The 20,441-nt window shown below is 38.0% G+C and overlaps 1 protein-coding gene across 12 annotated transcripts in view; it reads right to left on the bottom strand.

Moving 5' to 3' along the window:
* Nucleotides 1-20,441, bottom strand: part of Kif16b (kinesin family member 16B) — a 304,402-nt gene that overhangs the window by 216,819 nt on the left and 67,142 nt on the right. For all 12 annotated transcript variants that reach the window (XM_074074285.1, XM_074074287.1, XM_074074288.1 and 9 more), the window contains 2 exons: nucleotides 13,746-13,811; nucleotides 10,891-10,950 (listed from right to left, as the gene is read on the bottom strand). In XM_074074285.1, the coding sequence (XP_073930386.1) occupies nucleotides 10,891-10,950; nucleotides 13,746-13,811 (126 nt within the window). The remainder of the gene's footprint in view (nucleotides 1-10,890; nucleotides 10,951-13,745; nucleotides 13,812-20,441) is intronic.

The raw sequence follows: 20,441 nt of genomic DNA, 5'->3' as shown, positions 1-20,441 counted from the left end.
TGCTCAGGAAGGCTACTTTCTGCTGGCCAAGCTGCTGCTATGAAGCACTAGATAAGATGATAGGGATTTATAGCCATCTCCCTCTCTGCAAGTATTAGAATAATCCTGGTAATAAATATCCATGCATACCCTAAACCTATATTTCTTTTTTCAGCAGATCCCCACTTGCTAATTGTACTGTCTCACAGATACATACTTCTGAAAACCACCACTTTCACTAAGAGACTTGGAATTCTGCTGCCTGTAGTGAAGAGAAACTGATGTCATCCTCATATAATGCAAAGCAAAATCCACCAGGATGCTTAGGAAAAGTAATCTCTTAAAACCTGCTGTTGCAATACGAATGTGGCCGATGCCAACTTGCCACTCATAGTAACTGTTCCTAGGTAGGGTGGGATGGGAAACATCAAGCCAAAGGAGTCAACAGGAAATTAAGCCAGATTCAAAACTACACATGAAAGACTGGAGAAGAGAACACACCCACATTTAGAGCTTATTTTAAAATCACATAATCAATCTAAAGGACAAAAAGGAAATGTGTTTAAATACATGGAATTCATTATGTGACATCTTTCGATTCTAAAACCAGAATAGAGAGGTTTCTCCTGTTATGGATATTCAGAGCCAGATAGTAAGCTGGTTGTTTGGTGGAATTTCCTAGCTAAACATGAGATTCTACAGTAATAAAGGAAGAACTCAAAAATATTTTTTCTTAAGAAGTAAAAGAATGCTTCAACTAATTTGCATCTGTTTTCTTTTTTTTTTTTTTCTTTTTTTTTGGTGGGACTGAGGTTTGAACTCAGGACTTTGCCCTTACAAAACAGGCTATCACTGGAAGCCACACCTCCAGTCCATTTTGTTTTGGTTATTTTGGAGATGGGGTCTTGCAAACTATTTTCCCAGGCTGGCGTCAAACTGAGATCCTCCTGATCTCAGTGTCCCAAGCAGCTAGGAGTACAGACATGAGCCACCAGCACCCGGGCCATAATTTGCATCTTTATGAATGCGTTTTACACTACAGGTTCTATGTCTATGATGAAAAATGTGGATACTGCCTTCAAAATTCACCTGCTCTGCCCATATCAGTGTACACCACCTATGATGAGAGAGCTTAACCTGTCACAGGTCCAAAATGGGGCCCTGATTCATCTCAAACAGTAAGGGTAACTTTTTTTTTATAGTGTTTGGTTTACACAACCCCAGACGGGCCAGTTAACACCCCTATCCCTTGATTCCAGGGATTAGTTGAGAAATGCACCAATCAATGCAAAGTTGAGAATTTTGCTAGGCTGGGGATTCAGAAACTCAGACTTGAATTTAGATGATGTGGTGGGGAGACAGAAAGCTTGAATTACTACCCTCACTTTGCCATTCTAAGGGGCGTTTACGCACCAAAGCCTAAAATAAATAAAGTCAAAATAAAATAAAATAAAATAAAGTCAAAAGTCACCAAAAAGGCAGAATCAAGAACAATCCCAGAGAGCCAGAGTCCCAAACAAACCACATCTAAATCCCACCCTGCCATTACTTTTCTGTGAGCTAGCTAAACCCTACATTATTTAAGATAGTTTCAAACTGAATTTTGAATTATTTGAAGTAAATAAACAAACACAAAATACTACATGACAAAATGTCTTATAAGTAACTCCACATTGTATCTTTATAAAACTATGCACTTTAATAAATTTTCATAAACATATTTTTCTGCCAAAATGTAAAGACAGATATTATTAGAAACCCAGTTTTCAAAAACTGGAGAACATTTCAGTAATGATCACAATGCTAAGTGTTAGCCATTATCCTTGACATACTACATGTGTTCATCTGTCCCCTCATGTACACCATCACTGTCTGCATGCGGGCTGAGAAGCAAAAAGGCCAATGTGGCCATGGTCAGAAAAATGATAAACAATGGAGTCAGAACAACTTGCAAGCAACAGTCACTATTCTTGGCAGACTAAGAACCTTCTCAGTCTCCAGGCTTGTTGTTACTCTATCGCCACTCACCTTCTCCAAACTCACAAGTCTTAGAAGTTGTCCAAAATGAGTTAAATGTGCACCTGGGTGACATGAACAATAAGCTTATCTCTGTATCATGAAATGGCTGCTTTTTTGGCTTCTTTGCCAGCTAAAGAACAATTTAGGACCCAGCAAGTACAGGTGTACATAAAGCATATTTCCACATGACCAGGTATAATCTTTTCCTCCCTGACTGTGGCAATAAATATGCAGTAAGAGCCCATCAGCACACATGCCTCACTGTAAAAGATCAAAAGAAAAATCCCTTATGCATTCAAAATAATTTATTGCATAGTACCAATATTTAACGCAGAGCATTTGACTTATTTCTGAGCCTTTTGCTCCAGAAACATTATTCAAAAGTAAGAACAAGCATACACTTGAACTACCTTTGTTTATGAGAGGTTCCTGCAAGGTGAGAACTGCCATGGAAAATATAGGTAGAACTGGTTCTGGTTCAGGACCGAGCTCAGCACGGCCTTTGACCCAGCCAAGTGCTACAGTGCTGACAGCCACCTCCCCTATTAATTATCAAGTCCCAGTTGCAGAGAACAATGAATTTTGCTTATTACTTTGCTTTCATCTTAAAAAACAGTTGCAAGAGCAGAACTTTAGAAAAGAGAGAATTCACAGTTTGATGGAAATTCATAGTCAGAGTCCAACTTTAATGAGAGGTTGACAAATGAACATCTTCTCACTACAGAAAGTGCAAGAGCATTCTTTTTTCTCTTGCTTTAAGATCAAGGAAGAGTCGATGACATAGTACATGTGAATGCACGTAAAAAAGATAATGCACTTTGCACACGGGGTACTGACAATGACTTTTAATCAGATAGACATAAGGTCATCCACACTAGTCTGCAGATTAAAGCAAGGAGACAAATAATTTCTAATAATCCTCCCTCAAGTCATCTTTATTGGTCTCCATTCCCCAAATCCTCCATCTTTTCAGTAATCTCTCTATAGTGGGCAGGAGCACATACTCCACACTCACACACACAGTTTGCAAACCTTAGGAGCTGGCTAAGAAGGCAAAGGGACAAGGAGAACAGTTTTTTAAAGACAGTTATAGGAGACTTTTTGCAAAAAGTGAAATGAACCATTGCTCTCTCAGTACTTGTGCCTTCAGGCACTCCCCTCACAGCTAACTCTAGCTTTAGCCACGTGGCTAGCTTTAGCCAGTGAGACACTGCCACACGTGATACAAGTAAATGCTTGGCCATCGGAACATATCCTCACAGTTCTTAGAACCCTAAGACCACCATGTAAAGCCCTAAGCTGATGGTGGATGAGAAGCACTCAGTCAAATCATCCCCACTGACACCGAGTCAACCAACAGCCATGTGAGTGAGGCCATCTCTGACCAAGTCCAGGGCATGACGAAGGGCAGCAGAAATCGAATGCACAAGCCTGGGACACAAAATGGTGAAAAGAAATGACTGTCTCATTAAGCCAAAGCAGTTTATTATGTAGCAAAACACCTCAAACTTTTCCTAAAACCTCTCAGAATGGGAGCACACAACTGAGTTCAACAATTATTCACTGAATTCTTCCTATATAAAAAGAACTATTAAACAAGATGCTGGGATTTATGAAATACAAAGGTAAGTGAAACAGGATTCCTGCCATCAATTTGTTTATAATTTAACAGAGAGAATAACAAGCATGTGGCTAGCTACAATGTAACATGGAGGATCCTATGTCATTCCATCCCATGTCCAGGAATGCCTGCCATCAGCATTACACCTATGAGCCCATTCATCCAAGCACGTTCTCCAGTAACATACAGCCATGTGGGGCCTTCATAGCTATCTGCTCATTCAGTATTCATATTCTGAGCGAGCAATGAACAAAACAGAAATTGTGCCCTCCTGGACCTTAAATTCTAGTTCTAACTGCTAAAATTGCTATGATAATCAATCTCTACTCAGTCAAACACCTGGAAATTCAATGTATTATCTTCATGTAGTCAAATAAGCTCAAGATCAATACTACCAATGTGCTGCATAGCAGTGCTCTGAGCAATGACAGACTTTCTATATGACAGTGGTCCCATACAGTTACATCACCTACTGATCTAGTAATGTCATACCTGTCCAAGTTTGTGCTATGAGATTAGCACAATGATGAAACCGCCTAACAACACATTTCTCGGAATGTGTCCCTGCCATTATGCAACAAACGATTATACTTTGCATTTTGCAAGTGGAACTACTAACCATAAATGCTATATGCGACTATCTGAGGTCAGACTTTTGAACCATCAAATGTACAGTTTTTGATAAGAAAGTTTATGCTGACAAAAGAGTTGCCTCCTCCTAAATCCAATATCTGGGGGAAACTGATGTTCATAAATCAGATTGACCTAACCTCAGGTTAGGTTCAAATTAACTATATTTAAAGAGGAGATCACACACACACACACACACACACACACACACACACAAAGTTATCTTTCTCATGTTTTGCTTATAGGTTTTCCAAAAACCAAAAGATTCAGTGTAATTTCAGCAGAAATCCACAGGACCACAAGGAAACTTGGGCCACAAACTTAGCCTGGCACCTGTCACAAGTCTGCTGAGCCACAGCCCCAGTTATTAGTGCTTCTTCCAATTCCTTTACACTCCCCAATACATCTTCTCCACGAAATGGAAAACTGCAGAGAGCCAAGGAAAAAGTCTTTTATAGGTTGCCATAATCTTGCAGAGACAAAAAGTTCAGCTGACTGACTCTATCATAAAACAGAACTAAACTGGCTGATAGCATGCCTCTCTGGGAAATTTAAACTCAGAAAACCTTATATTTCTTGTTAGTTAAAATGTTCTAGAAGAGTGAAAATCTCCCCTCCACCATGGTGATCCATTCTCACCATGGACATGTAGTGACCTGACTCTTCTATTTTCCCAGGGAAGGGCCACCAAGACATTAGCACAATTTAAATTTGAATCCTTTGTATTAGAATCCCATCATCACATGAGTTCTCAAATATGCTCCAGCCTCCAAATTCAGTTCAGCAAGCATTAATCACTTACTGGGTGCAAGATACATAATAATCCATATAATGAAAGTCTGAAGAAAACAGCCTGTTCAACTTATGTTCATTCAACCAGCTCACTTTCCCAGGAAAATCCTGCCAGGTGTGGCATCTATGTGTGAACAGCCTGCTGCCTCCATGACAGTCAGAAGCCCTATAGGGCAATGGAAACACAAAATCCAGTCAGACACTGCAGTGATCAAAGGCTATGTTGTTAAAAGAAGGAGACCCTGTTTATTGAAAAGTGAGAAGAATAACCTAAGCTGGAGGAACTCAAACTAAGTACACTTTCAGGGCCACAAACACCGAGCTGAAGCTCTGTGCTGGAAAGACACACAGAGGCCACTCTTCCTTCTTCTGTACCATCTGTCACAGGACTGCAGCTTTATGCTACAGTCCCAACCATCTGTGATTTATTTTGAAGCATAGAGCTCAATTTTGGAAGTCGGATAACATACCAAGGACATTTTTCTTTAGCCACCTACAAAATGCTGGAAAAGAGAACCCAAAATGTGTACAAACCAGATAAACCAAGAAGAGGCATAAACGTGGGGGTGGGAAAAAAGAAAGTGGGAATGGAGGAAGAATTTGGGCATTACTCTTTTAAAGGATGGCCTGAAAAAAATTCATCAGCAATACAACATCTGGAATTTGGAAATAGCCAGGCTAAGCAGTGTACAGGAAGGGTTCTCAGCAGGCACTTCTTCAAACACTGCTTCAAACACCAAGCAACCAGCACAATATTGTGACTATGCAAAAGAAGAACCAAAACAAAAGGCCTCAGGAAGACTTGACGCCAAGGCTCAGAAAAGCTGGATTTATTGGAACATTAACTTCCAAGTCCAGGGAGGGGCCTCCCAGTGTCAAGACAAACTCAGCCAGGATGGAAATCATATGGGGACAGCATTCTAAGAGGGAACCAGAAAGACTGACTCAAAAAGAGGAGTATGTTAACACACCAGGTCCTAAGTGGCTGCAATACAGCCAAGAGAATGGATGTGGAGCACACTTGGGTATCAGACAAGGACTAATCACAAAACAGAAACCACTTCATATTTAAACCCAAGGGAGTAGCAAAGGGAACTGGCTACTCAGCTAAAAGAAGCACTGGAAAGCCTCCAAGACAGTGAGGTCACCCACAACAAGCGACAGCAGAAAGCTGGCATTACCACTAGACTAGGGGCAGAGAGTAGGGGATGTTTTCAGAGGTCAGGGCTATGTCACCAGGCACAACTGCACCCACCACAGGCCAATACTCTCTGGCAGAACCTGGGGCAATGGAGAAGAGGCACCTGCCACTAAAGATCCATAGGGATTTCAGGGGGAAGAGGTGAGGTCTGTTGCTCTATTCAATCTCTCACAGGGAGTCTGACAGGAGCCTGAGGAAGGGCAGCCCATCTACATCAGCTGCAGGGGAGAGGAGGAGAAGGAGAAGAATGGATCTGAGGGCGAAGAAGCCCAAGACTGCTCTACCTTTCCTCACATGACATGTCTGCATCAGCACTCAAACTTGAAGATATAAACACATCATCCAGATCTTACTGACATGCAGATTCTATTTCAGAAAGTCTGCAATAAGGATTCACTCAAACTATGCACTTCTGTTTTAGGCAGTGCTGGGGTTTGAACTCAGGGCCTCACACTTGCTAGGCAGGTGCTCTACCACTTAAGCCATTCCACCAGCTAAAGTATGCACTTCTGAACAGGTACCAGATAACGCTGCTGCTGATGATCCACAAACCACACTTTGAATAGCCAAGAATTTATCTGATCCAAATGAAGGCTGGGACTATTAGCAAAAGAATCCAAATTAAAGTATATAGGCAAGCATGAAACTTTCTAATATAAATGAGAAAAGTTACATGGAAACACAGGGGAAACATTACTAAGGCAGGACTGCTGTCCATATGACATTCTGTGTTGTGTTTCCCAAGAGGTCATCAGATTTGTACACAAGGTTGTTAGTGGGCTGAACTGGGTTGCCCCAAAATTTATGTTGGGGCTCTAAGCCCAGTATTTCAAAATGTGACAGTATTTGCAGTCAGAACCTTGAACTAGGTTAAAATTAATTATCCAAAGTGATTAAGGCCATTAGGGTGGGCCCTAATCCAATGTGACTGCTGTTCTCAAGCAGAGGTGATTGGGACAAAGGGAGACTAGGGACAAAAGCACAGAGAAGAGTCATATGAGGACACAAAAAGGAGGCAGCCGCCTGCAAGCAAGAAGTCTCAGGAAAAACCAACCATGCCAACGTCTTGATCTTCCAGAACTGTGAACACACAAATTTCTGATGTTTGAATCACCCAGTCTGTGGTACTTTGCTACAGCAGACTTATCAGATTAATACAAAGGTTTTTATTTTTGTTTATTGATATTAACTTAACCCCATAAATTTGCACTGCATTCTATTATGTGAGAAGCAGCTCACAGAATGACAAAGAGATAACAGTCTTTAGCCAGCCCCTGCTCTTGCTTTTCTGCACATACATGTTGGTCCCAAGGGAGATGCTACCTAACTCAGATGATGATGAATACTGTACGTGACTCAAAATAAATGCTAGAAAAGCACACAGGATAACAAATTCCATCCTAACTGAGATGTGGGGGATCAGGGGACTTCCAGGTAGACTTTGACAGAGGCACAGAAAGGAAGAAGCATCCCTAATGGAGGAGCAATATCAGCAAAGGCCAAGGGACATCATGAAACCCAACTTTCTGCTGTGTTCAAGGTCTAGCATGCCATTCAGTGGAGTGGGATGGGGATGCTAGAGATGGTGGGCTTGACAAGACAAGTGAACATAAAATGGAGATCCACAACTTTAGGGGCCAGACAAGGAAATCTGAAAGTTAGAAAATGAAAATTAAAGAAATAAGGAAGATAAATTAAAGGGAGAGAGAGGGAGACATAAACCACAATAGTAAAACTACTTCTCATTACCTATTAGCCAAAGACCTGCTTCTAAGATAAATACACATTCTGTTGTCAACTACTTTCAAAATGACTCTGAATACCTAGTCATCACATACCCTGCTAATTTGGATATAATCTCCAAATTGGAGATTAGGGTGTATGAGAGTTATGGATGAGTGTTAACAATACAGTGAGTGAAAAAGAGAACTGAAGCCTGAGATCCAAGTTCTAAGTTCCAGAGACCAAGGCCTAAGGCGCCAGCCACTGATGCCATGTTGCAACAATCTGTGCTAAAAACACTTGGCACCTTACATCAGAACATGCATACACCCAGAGATCTATCACTGCCCCTCCACCCTCGTGCAATAGGATCTTGGATTTCCCTCATCCAGAGCCACAGACTGCATGCAAAAAGAAGGGAATGAAGTTACTTTCTGCTTCTGAGCATCCAAGAGCTCAGGACATGGTGATGTCCAGGGAAATTTAAGAGACTTAAGAGTAATTCTGACTCCAAGGGACTTTTGCCCAGCACACTGACTTTAGGATCCTAGCAATACATAAGAGGGTATGCCCTGTATTCCTAAACATCCCCTCATGCTTGTTGATAAACTAATCTGATCTCATAACACAGAGTCATCCCTGAGTTGGGGTGGGTTTCTTGCAGCATTACTAGCACAATTTATCAACCGATGAGACATAAAACAGAAATATACAAGAGGATTATACAAACTATACAGATACATACCCATGACATAGCAATCAATTTACAAAGGATGTATTCAAGCAAAGCATTTGAGTAACCCTCTTCTTCACCCCAGCCCACAGGCACCATCTTCCAATAAGAGAAGACAATCCTAAAATACCAAAGGACAGCAGAGAACTCCTACAGATTTAAAGCAGAAATGCCAGCAGAGAAATCTAAAATGGGCTTGCAAGGTTGAAAGAAGGGAAAAATATGAAATAGTATTTGCCTTTCTCATATCCTTTAATATCTAGCACATTTTATAGATTTTTTTCTCATCTGAAAAATCAGAAAAAATAAAGATAATTAGATTTATGGAAGATGGGATTAGAATTGGAGGAGGATTTAGATTCAGAACCCAGAAAAAAAAGATAGGTGAAAGTTCAGGGGTTTCACTGTTGTGAATCAGAATGATGAATACTTTTGCAGGGACATTATAAAACTACAATGATGGCCTTGGGTGCCTGCTAGCATGTGCAGTGTCCTGGGTTCAAGCCCCAGCACAAAAACAAACAAATAAAAAGTACAGTGACAGGGGAAAAACGAAACTTAAATCTTTCAATTTATTGCTGCAGAGTCTCCAGTGCTACCAGGTACTATATATACTAATGACTTTCCAAATAGTTTACTCATCATTTTCTTTCTTCCTTTAAATGGAGATTTTAGTCCTCTCTCTTTGGCAAATTTCCTGCGGAAAGTTACATTGTGCCATGAAAGAGCAAACAACTTGGGCTACTCAGAGAGATGCAACAAACACAAAATGCACCTCTTGGGTGGTGGCTTATTCCCTGCCATATTATTAGGAAATTTGAGTAAAGTCTTTACTTGCTTCATGCACTAAAATATCTCAACAAAGATGGGCTGGGAGTGTAGCTCAGTGTGGTACAGCACTTGCCTGGTGTGGATGAGGTCCTGTGTTCCATTCTAGCACCCAAAAATGAATTAATGAATGAAACAATAAATAAGCAAACACATAAATAAATACCAACACAGGAAAGGCTGCAGAAGTACAGTATTTTGAAATATGCTGCTCTCATTATGACCAAGAGAAGAGAGAAGGAAATCTGGACGCAAAAGCCCTCACTTAGCATAGTGCTTTCTATAGCTGGAAAAAAGGTCCATAGGTCCATCCCAATCTACCACAACCTAGAACATAAGGAACTCTAACCTCATGAGAAAGTCTACTTAAGTCAGAGCAGTGCAAGTTGCCTATTGGCACAAGGAGACCTCTTCCTTGTGTAAGGCTGACCCTGCTCTTGCAGATTCAGAAATCAATAGCTAATCCAGGCCTTCAAATTTGCCCCCACAAATTAGTGCTTGTGATAATAAACCAGTGATGTGCTATTTTCATGTGAAGAGGATCAAGTAATTATTCTGCCAAGATATTCAGTTAAACCTCATCAATCTAGACTTGCCAAAATTAGACGGCATTTAATTTTAATGCTCTGAGGCAGTTCTACCTCAACAGACCTCAAAACCCCTAGATTTGTCTGAATTGCCTTCTCTTGGCCATAAAGTCAGTCAGATGTCAACAAAGTACAATATTCAAACTCAACTTCAAACCTGATGTGGCTGACCCTCAACAGGTGACAGAGGTTTTCTACCAACCAAGTCGGCAAAAAATGGAGAAGGAATATATTTTGAAGCACAGAACATGAAAAGTGGAGATCATTTGTAATATTCTTTCTTAGTGAATCTTGTCAGAAGTCAAACCATCACAGTTCAGAAAAAAGTTCTCACAGAAAATTACTAGTTTAGACATTTCTGAAATCTACCCATCCTATGCAAGTATGGGATAAAAAATGTATTGAATACATTTTTTATTTAATACATTGCTTTTATATTGTCTTTAGGAAAAGCAGAAAGACAAAGTGGATGGCCTTCAATAATACTGTTCTAATACATGCTAAGGCAAAAATGGAAACACTCCAACAAATGAAAGCAAGCACCTTAAATACCAACATTATCTATACACATTAAAACTCCCAGCTTTAATGTCTAATAGCCTACTTTCCCTTTTGTTTTCAAAATCAAACCAGAACCCCCATCTGGCAAAAGTTACTAATCAGCTCCATAGATCTTACCATAAGCAAAGCTCACAATTGCCATGTTGGGAAGGAAAAAAAGAGTTTTACGTACAGAAAACACCACAGTAAGACTAAGACATCTTTTTACAGCCCTTACTTTCAAAATATTTTGGGTTTCATTCCACTTATTTGTCCATTCCTTGGTCAACTCTTGAACCTAAAAATATAAAATATACATATATGATTACTAGACTTAAAACATTGATTTACTTTCTTCTAAAAAGTTTCCAAATTCTTATACTTTATGGAGAGATGTGCTGTAATTATTTTTAATTAGCTAGCAATTTCTATTCCTGAAAGAACCATCACCAAATATAAATCAAACAAACCGATCTTATCATACCACCTACATTATGGCAAAGAAAAGTCAGAAAGAAAAGTGTCAAATGACCTACAATTTTCACTGCAATTAGTGAATGTATAGTTAAATAAAAGCTGCTTCCTTTTTTATTATTAACCAAAATTTTGAGTATGAGAATGACAACATTCCATTAAATGAGTTAATTTTTCCTGACTATATTTTAGGCCCTGAGAAATAGTCATTTATTTTTCTTTCTAATTAGATGTGGTGGTTAAGTCACCTTGATACTGCAATTCTTTTTTAGGAGATAATTTGCTTTTGTAGCTAATTAATGGGTTTATAAATCTCATTCTATCTTTCTTTTTAAAAAGTGGTTCTTTAACTGACTGTTTCAGTAGAAGCAAAAATCTTTTGATAAAAATCAGCCACTCTGCAGTCAGCTGTAACTTAGGGGATAACAATTCTCAATTGTTGAATACAACACACTGGAAACTGCTTCTCTAAGTTAATGGAAATTTTCTGCTACTTGCAGAAAACTGTTTAGGTGATCCTCATGGATTAATTCATTGAGAAGCAAAAAGTGATACCTGAATTGAGAGGTAGAAAAAAAATGAATGAAAAATCTGGTCTGTGGAAAAGATACCTAGGGCTAAAAGAATAACTTCAGGAAGGAGCACACTGTCCTCTCAGGACCTTTCCTCTCTGTGCCTCCTCTTCACTCACAACAGCAGACACCAGCCCATTCTCCCACTGGGGAGCCCCCTATGTAACCAGGTCAAATTGGACACACAGAATACAACTGCTTGCACCCTTACTGCTAAGAGGAAGGTGCTTTCCATGTGCCACAGTAATTGGAAAAGGCATTCACGTCAGCAACCTTGACAAAAGCAAGCATGTTGTTGATGAGAACAGAGGATATGAAGCAGTGGCTCTTCCTGGAGAGAAACCAATACATGTCTCACCCACCTACATTCAATCATTCAGTGGCCACTCAATTTACCTCAAACACGATGGTTAACTTTAAAAAAAGACAGTGTTTCTTCTTTAACTAGTTTTAGTGTCCAAAACTACCATCTTTGTGCAAAACAAGAGAAACAGGAAAGTGCCTCCTCATCTTTGTTGTCTACCCGTCTCTAATGCTTTGATAAGGCTGTGCTGATTTATAAGAAGCAAGTCGTACCCTACAATCCTTCACTGATACCAACTCCAGACTCGGTAACAATAAAAGGCAGGTGGCTAAGGGGGCTACTTTTTGTTTTGAAAAGGCTTTCAGGGAGGGGATATGCTTGATTTCTCTCCCTATCAAAAAGCAAAAGACTGGCATATTGAATTCATTAATTTATACTAACCAGTGAACAGATTCTCACTGGCAATTTATCTGAGAACACAAAGCATTCAACAAGGGAATCTGCATTTCACCAGCAGCTATGTTCTCACTAAAAAAATGAAAGCCAATTAATAAGCCTTTTCAAATTGAGTCAAATAATTCTAGCTTTAAAAAAGTACAAGAACACTTTGGATTTATTTTATCATTATATATAAGTCAAATAATCTTTATTTAAAACATTCATAAAAAAATGTAAACATGTGATACCACCTCTAAAAATGTCATGAGGTGGTGAGACGTATAGCTAAGCAAAGGGCAAACAATTTTAAAAGGTCAGCAAAAAAACTAAGCAAAAATTTAGAAAATGTGATGAATAAGATAGTCATTTCTGTCACAGCATGTATAATGCATTCAAATTAAAATGTTTATTGGTTTCTATTAACTTGCTAGGTATTCCTGAAAACAATAATTGATAAACAATTTAAAACTATATTCAGGTACTTCACAGCACTCAAAATTAGAATCTGAATCACTAAAATACAAAATTTCATAAGAAAAGCAGTGATTAAGGAACTGATGTTTTTCCCAACGCTATTATCGCACATTAATCAACATAATTATCCAGAGAAGTGTCAACAAGTTCCTAACTACAACTTCCACATTGTGTATTATTGAGTTTTTACCAAGAGAAATCTTTTTTTTTTTTTTTCTATTTTAACCATCAAGCACCAGGAAGAGAAGTTATTCCAAAAACTGTTTCAATGTTTGTTTCTCTTTTCCCAGAGGTCATTTGTTCAAGACATGTACTCATCAGCTTCAGCCCACCACAACCTATACAGTATTATCTCTCCTGCTCACTCACTGCCCTTCTCTCCTTCATAGATTCTCCATATGCTGACCAGCCCACTGGAAAAAAAGTAAAGGGATGACAAAAAGCTAAACAGTGCTCATTGCTAAGCTGTGGGGACCATTGCTATTTCCATGAATGTTGAACACAGCCTCTCTCAGCCCCCAGGACCCTGTCTACTCTGATCGTCCAAATGACTCCAATGCTTTGTCAAGAGAGCCTGCATGTGAATTTAAGTGCAGTTAATCATATTTGCATATAAATCATCCTATTTATTAAATCCCAGAGAAGGTCTGCAATACATAAAAAGCTAATTATTGTGCACCTTAAAAAATGATTATGGGGTTAGGTGGGGGGATAAGTGTAACAAAGAAAGAAAATATTACTAATATTTCCCAATGGTAAATATTAGAAAGAAGACTTTAAAAAATAGTATATTTTATGTTCTAAAAAATAACAAGTCAAACTATCACTTACTCTTGCTTCATTCTGCTGAAGTTTTTCCTCCATACTCAAAGCTGTTGGGGAGTCTAAGAGGGCAATCTACAATTCAAATCATAAAATACATCAGCAATTAATAATAGCAATAATGCACAGTAAGGATTTTTCTTCCATAAACATATTACTAAAAATGTAAACAAAACTTATTAAATAGTAGTGAAAAATAATGCCACACGCAATCCCAAAAAATTATCAATTATCACCAACTCTCTTATACATATCTCACAATATCCAAAACCATAGCATATTAGTAAAGCTACATGTGCAATACAAATTGGCAAAGCAAAAGACATAACGTAGTGACATTTTCCCAAAATCAAACACAATCTAAATCCCTAGGTCTTAAGGATTTGTCTGTTTGAATATGCACAAAGTACAAAATTCAAAAGATAAGATGCTTAAGTCTTAATCAACCACAGGCTTCTGAGGTTCATCCATGTTAAAATATGCAAGTAGAACTTATTTATTTTCATTGCTGGATGGTATTCAATGTGTGGCATGGTTACACTACATTCTATCCATCCATTTCTTTATCCATGTTGCAGAAGTGTAAAGATTGCTGTGAGAAAGATAAGCACCAAAATCAGGTTGGAACTGGGAAGGACAAATAGAGGAAGAAGAAGAAAATGGAACTCGACTAGGGTTTCAGTTGCATTTCTAACCTTTTAGGTCTGACAGGAGTGGCAGGAACATGGAGCTCCCTATTCTGTCTGTCTTTCTTTGATAAAATGTCACAGGAAGCAAACAGAAAAGGAGTCTCCCACCCACCATGCAATCACTCTTTCCCTATTTGCTGCATAAACATGCAGTTATTTTGGTCTTATGTCAGCATGTTTGTTGCTGCATTTTTAAACAAAAATGGATAAAGACATTATTCTGAATATTGCCTTTTCCCATCAACCATATATTGGAAAATGGGAAACTGCTTCTTTCTTTTTAACAACTTCATTTCTGCTGTATGGTATTCCATCGTATGTCTTTCCTATAATTTACCCTGTAAGCATAATCTATCCTATTAAGATAAATGTAGTTTTTTCTAATCTTTTTCTCTACCAGCAGTGCTACAATGATTATCCTTATGCCAACTGCAGACGGTATGCACTACTGTATCAAGAGAATAAATTCCTGGAAGGGGAATTTGTAAGTCATCTATATGCATTATTCTTTTTAATTGCAAGTTGTCCTCCCCAGAGGCTCTGTTTTTTACTACTATTTACTTTTCAATTTCTATTCAAACAAAAGCAGCCACAAGGCAGTTCTCTTAGGCTCAGTTAAACATTCAGTTTGAGGCAACCATGGGCCACACTGATTATCTGCATACTCAACAGAAAGCAGAGATAGCCTGCAGGGCAGCAGGTTCTTCTTGGTAGGTGAGAAGCTGGTGATAGTCTTCACAAGAGTCCTCAAATCAGCCAGGTCTTTGGCCCTCTTGAGTAACCACTCACACATGAGGAGTGGAGATTTACACGGGCACGCGTGGGGTCATTTTTGATTTAGAAGCCCATACCCCTCAGGACACAGCATCTTGCTATTTTTTTTTCTCCTAGAACCCAGCATCTTTTGTGACACCTTAGGCACATCTTCCAGGGGACTTGCCAGGGACACACACATTACAGAAGTCACTGTCCTCTGGAACCTAAAGCTACAGCTTCTCAGTTGCCGTTAACAGTTTATATATAATTCATCCTGATCCAGATGTAATTCATTAGAGCTTGTTTTTCTCATTACAGATGATGCCTGGTTATACAGCTGGCATCTAGTTTTACCAGGTTTACAGAGTGAAGTTAACCTATGGTCAAATTCATCCTCAGCAAAGGAAAACGAAGCTTTGTTAACACATTACTAAAAAGTGTCATTGCACCTAGCATGTCGCCTTGTACACATGTGGTGCTTCATGAATATTTTTCATTGACGAAATGAAAGTGACAGACTAAGATTGCATTGCTTATGTAGGGTTGACAATTTTCAAAACAACTAGTAAGAATTTTATAAGACAGCTAAATGTACAGAATCCACTGTCAGACTTTTATATCTATAATCAGAGCTGAAACATTCTTACTTTATCAGCAGCTTAGTAAATATCACTGACTGAATTATATACACAGAAGGCTATTATAACCACCAGCTCTTTTGGAAAATTATTTTTGAAGCATGTGTATAGAAAGACTTAATTCCTTTCAGAGACAACAACAGGTAAAGTAAACCACTGTCAATTAAACTATTCTTTACATGATATCCATTTAGAAGAAAAATGTTCACAATTAAATTGTGTTCAGATTAAGTCAGTATTAATGAACCAAGAATAATACTATATCAAAAATGTGGCACTATTAACTCTGACAACATAAATAAGCATTTCTTACCTCTATTCTTGCCAATATACTTTATAATTAAAATTATTTATTGTATTGAACATATTTTTCATATGTTCAGAAAGCCAAACAAAACTTTTCTTCTATGAACTGTGCTCACATTGTTTCTTGACTTTTCTGTTGGGTTGCAATGTTCTTACTTTTTTATAAATGCTCTTTTCATAAAAAGGAAAGTAGCTGTGCTGCAACATTTTTCCCTCTCTGTACTCTATTGATTAGAGCAAACTTTGATAATGTGTATGCCAAATCCTGATTTACTTTTGTACCTGAGAATCAGAGTTAAAGTTTTCTGTGGCAAACGAGTGTGATTCTGACTCACTCATTTCCAATAATTTTGGTGGACTTTTTCCATTTCCTTCATGAAAGTTGATATTATGTCTGGTTTTAACTGAGAACTGTACTCTCTGTCACAACAAAGTGATCTTTTTAGGCTCATATACCTCAGGTTTTGCATTGCTTTCTTTCTCCTTCAATTAACTGGTAGGCCCTTGCCCAGGCTTACAAGTACTATATAACTGAGCTTTTACTCTGTGGCCCTAAGATGTATCTACTTTTAAAGTTTCTATATAATGATACTACTTTCATTTAAAATTTATTGTTGGCCCCAGCTACAAAAATGAGGAATCCATTCTACTCGTATCTTCTCTTCTTCATTATCAGTTTTGCCACTTCACTTCTGTTGTTTATTTTATTTCTATATTGTTTAATTGCTTGTCTCCAAATGCATTCAGCTGTCTTGAACAGGGAGTAAAAAACATTCACTCTCTACCTGCCACATCAAAAGGAGAAATATCTGAAAAATTTTAAATGTAGTAAAACAAAACACACTTGATAAGAGAAGCTATCGAAATGCTCAACTTCATTAATCATTTGAGAAGTGCAAAGTAAAATCATTCTGTAATTCTCATGTATCTCCATCAGACTGGTTGCAGTGAGAAATCAGCAATACCAACTGGTGGCAAAGATCTGTAGCAACCAAAATTGGCACTTTCACACACTGATGGTAGAGTACAAGCTAGTGTAACCACTTTTAAAAACTGTTTGACACAAAGAACTGATAACCGGAATATATAGGGAACTCAAAACCCTAAACTCTCCCAAAATTAATGAACCAATAAAGAAATGGGCAACTGAACTAAACAGAACTTTCTCAAAAGAAGAAATTCAAATGGCCAAAAAACATATGAAAAAATGCTCACCATCTCTAGCCATAAAGGAAATGCAAATCAAAACCACACTAAGATTCCACCTCACCCCTGTTAGAATAGCCATCACCAAAAACACCACCAAAACAGGTGTTGGCGAGGATGTGGGGAAACAGGAACCCTCATACACCGCTGGTGGAAATGCAAACTAGTACAACTCTGGAAAAAAATTTGGAGGCTTCTTAAAAATCTAAACATACATTTGTCATATGATACAGCAATCCCACTCCTGGGGATATACCCAAAGGAATGTGACACAGGTTACTCCAGAGGCAACTTCACACCCATGTTTATTGCAGCGCTATTCACAATAGTCAAGTTATGGAAACAGCCAAGATGCCCACTACTGATGAAGGATTAAGAAAATGTGGTATCTATACACAATGGAATTCTACTCAGCCATGAAGAAGAATGAAATCTTATCATTAGCAAGTAAATGGATGGAACTGGAGAACATCATCCTGAGCGAGGTTAGCCAGGCTCAGAAGACCAATAATCATATGTTTTCCTTCATATGTGGACTTTAGATCAAGGGCAAATACAGTAAGGTGATTGAACTTTGGTCACATGGTAAGGCGAGAGCACACAAGGGAGGTATGAGGATAGGTAAGAAACCCAAAAAAACATGATAGTATTTGACATCCTCAATGCAAAGGAACTAATGCAGAAATTTTAAAACAACAGAATCCAATAGGAGAAGGGGATCAGGAACTCGAGAAAAGGTCAGTTCGAGAAGAATCAACTTAAAATGTAACACATATGTACAGGAAAGCAATGTGAGTCAACTCCCTGTATAGCTATCCTTATCTCAACTAGCAAAAACCCTTTGTCCTTCTTTATTATTGTTTATACTCTGTCTTCAACAAAATTAGAGATAAGGGCAGAACAGTCTCTGCTTGAAAGTGAGGGGGGAAGGGAGAGTGCGGGGGAGATATGATCCAAACACTGTATGCACATATGAATAAACAAAAAAAAATTGTTTGATCAGTATTTACTAAAACTGAACCAACCCCATTCTTTGGCATAAACCTAAGAATGCATCTATAAATTTACTAAAAGACACGTGGAAGAAAGTTTATGGCAGCACTAATAGTCCCAAACAAGAAATTTTCCAAATGCCCATAAAAATTGAATGAATAAATGGTCTGGGACATATTCATATGAGGGGATACAAAACAGCAATGAGAGTAAATGGATCCACACCCACGTGCAATGGAAGATGTCAAATCAAAATATTACATACTGCACAATTCCACTTGTATAAAAACAAAAGCAGGCAGCACTAAAAACTATGCTTGTAGAAGTCAGGAAAAGGTTTACACTTAAGAGGAAGGGCAGGTAGTTCCTGGAAAGGACTTAGGGCAACTTTCAGGAGGCTAGAGATGTTATTTCTTAAGGTGGGTGCAGGTTAGATGAGTGAATTGAGCTTGTAAAAACTCACTGCTATACACATATAATGTGACTTCTCTGTATCTGTGTAACCCTTCAGTAAAAATTCCATATACATACAAACCACAACATGCAGATCAGATCTGTATACCTCTACCTCTGTAGTAGGAGGAAATACAATACATGCCAGAATCTTCTGCTTTTAAAACTCTTAACACATGACATTTGCAAAGGCAAATATGTAAAAATTATTAAATGTAGGAGCTAAATTTTATTTAGCTGTGCTTAAATAAATAACCTTACAAATGGAACTTTGATTTGAGTAACATTTTTGATGAACCACAACACATCTGAAACAGAACATTCTAGGAAGAGAACAACGTCTTCAGAAAGATTTATTCAGAGACTTTTAATGAACATTTAAGAACACCTGCTTGTTTTATTAAGCGTCACAAATTTAATTAATTTAGAAAATGTCTATTGTCTCAGTAATTTATAGCTTCAGAGTATGATAAATTATTTTAAATTAGACTCCCATTTTCATTGTAATGTGTATATGAAATTTATCGAAGAATTTTATCCTTAATTTGCAATAAAACAGACTTTTTCATCCTCACTCTATAAACAAGAGTAACAAAAATGCCCCCTTAATTGCAGCAGTAGTTTTAGGTCATGAAAAAACAGGAAAAAAAATCACAAACTATAAGGCAACACTTTGGCATATTAATATCTCTGAAGACATTGCTGGGAAAGTTTTAATAATTTTGTCTGTGTGATAAGGCTCTTTTTTGTTTAAAAAGAACACTGTCCAAAGACACAAGCATGAAGCCCTGAGTTCAATCCCCAGAACAAACAAACAAAAAAAAAAACAAGGAAAACACTAAACAAGGATACCAATAACAAAATGTATAAATAAAAATGACTATTATGGTTTATTATGGTCATTGTTATAAGTTTTAACATGACATTCACCTGTATTATTCATTATGATGACTTCCTTTCCACACACAGAAAGCTCCTCTACATCATGAAACAAAATGTGTGTGGAGATACTTTTAAGTACAATGAAGGATTCCTGTTCCACTGTTGGCCATTTTGTGGGAAAGGACTGTCAGTTATATTTCAGAGCTGTAAGGATTTTTATTCTGTCATTATTCTCATAGATAAAATTATTTATTGGATGTCAGGAGCCTCAGTTGTCATATATTCTTTCACAGAAAGCACTGCTCTAGGGGACCATTTCACATTTAAAGAAAACTATGTCTTCTAATGACATAACTAAAGACATCCATTCATGGGTTAAGAAAATGGGATGGAATGTATCTTTATTTCTAACTGCAGTCTTAACTTCAACAGTATAAAAATCTATCCCTAATTTTCTTCCAAGGGTGGTCTTTCTTCACAACAGTATCTAAGCCTCTAATTACTCAACTCACACTAGTCGTCACAGAGCATAACTCTGTGCACATTGTTCAGACTATAAGGAAGTTTACTTGGAGAAACAAAAGGACAAGGCTTTTAACTAGAATCACAGAAGTTCCTGAAATGAGGCCATTTCAGCAAGGCCCCTGGGACAGCGTGGCAGCCAGACAACAGATACAATGCACACCTGTACCTAGCCACCTGTGTGATAGCCAATAGAAATAAAGATTCAGAAAGGTGTTCAAGAAAGTGTTTGTCTCTGTAAAATATACTTTAAAGTCATA

The sequence above is a fragment of the Castor canadensis genome, chromosome 5 (assembly GCF_047511655.1).
Source record: "Castor canadensis chromosome 5, mCasCan1.hap1v2, whole genome shotgun sequence".
NCBI classification, from domain to species: domain Eukaryota; kingdom Metazoa; phylum Chordata; class Mammalia; order Rodentia; family Castoridae; genus Castor; species Castor canadensis.
The sequence above is the reverse complement of the archived record's forward strand: the minus strand, read 5'-3'. Positions and strand labels throughout refer to the sequence as shown.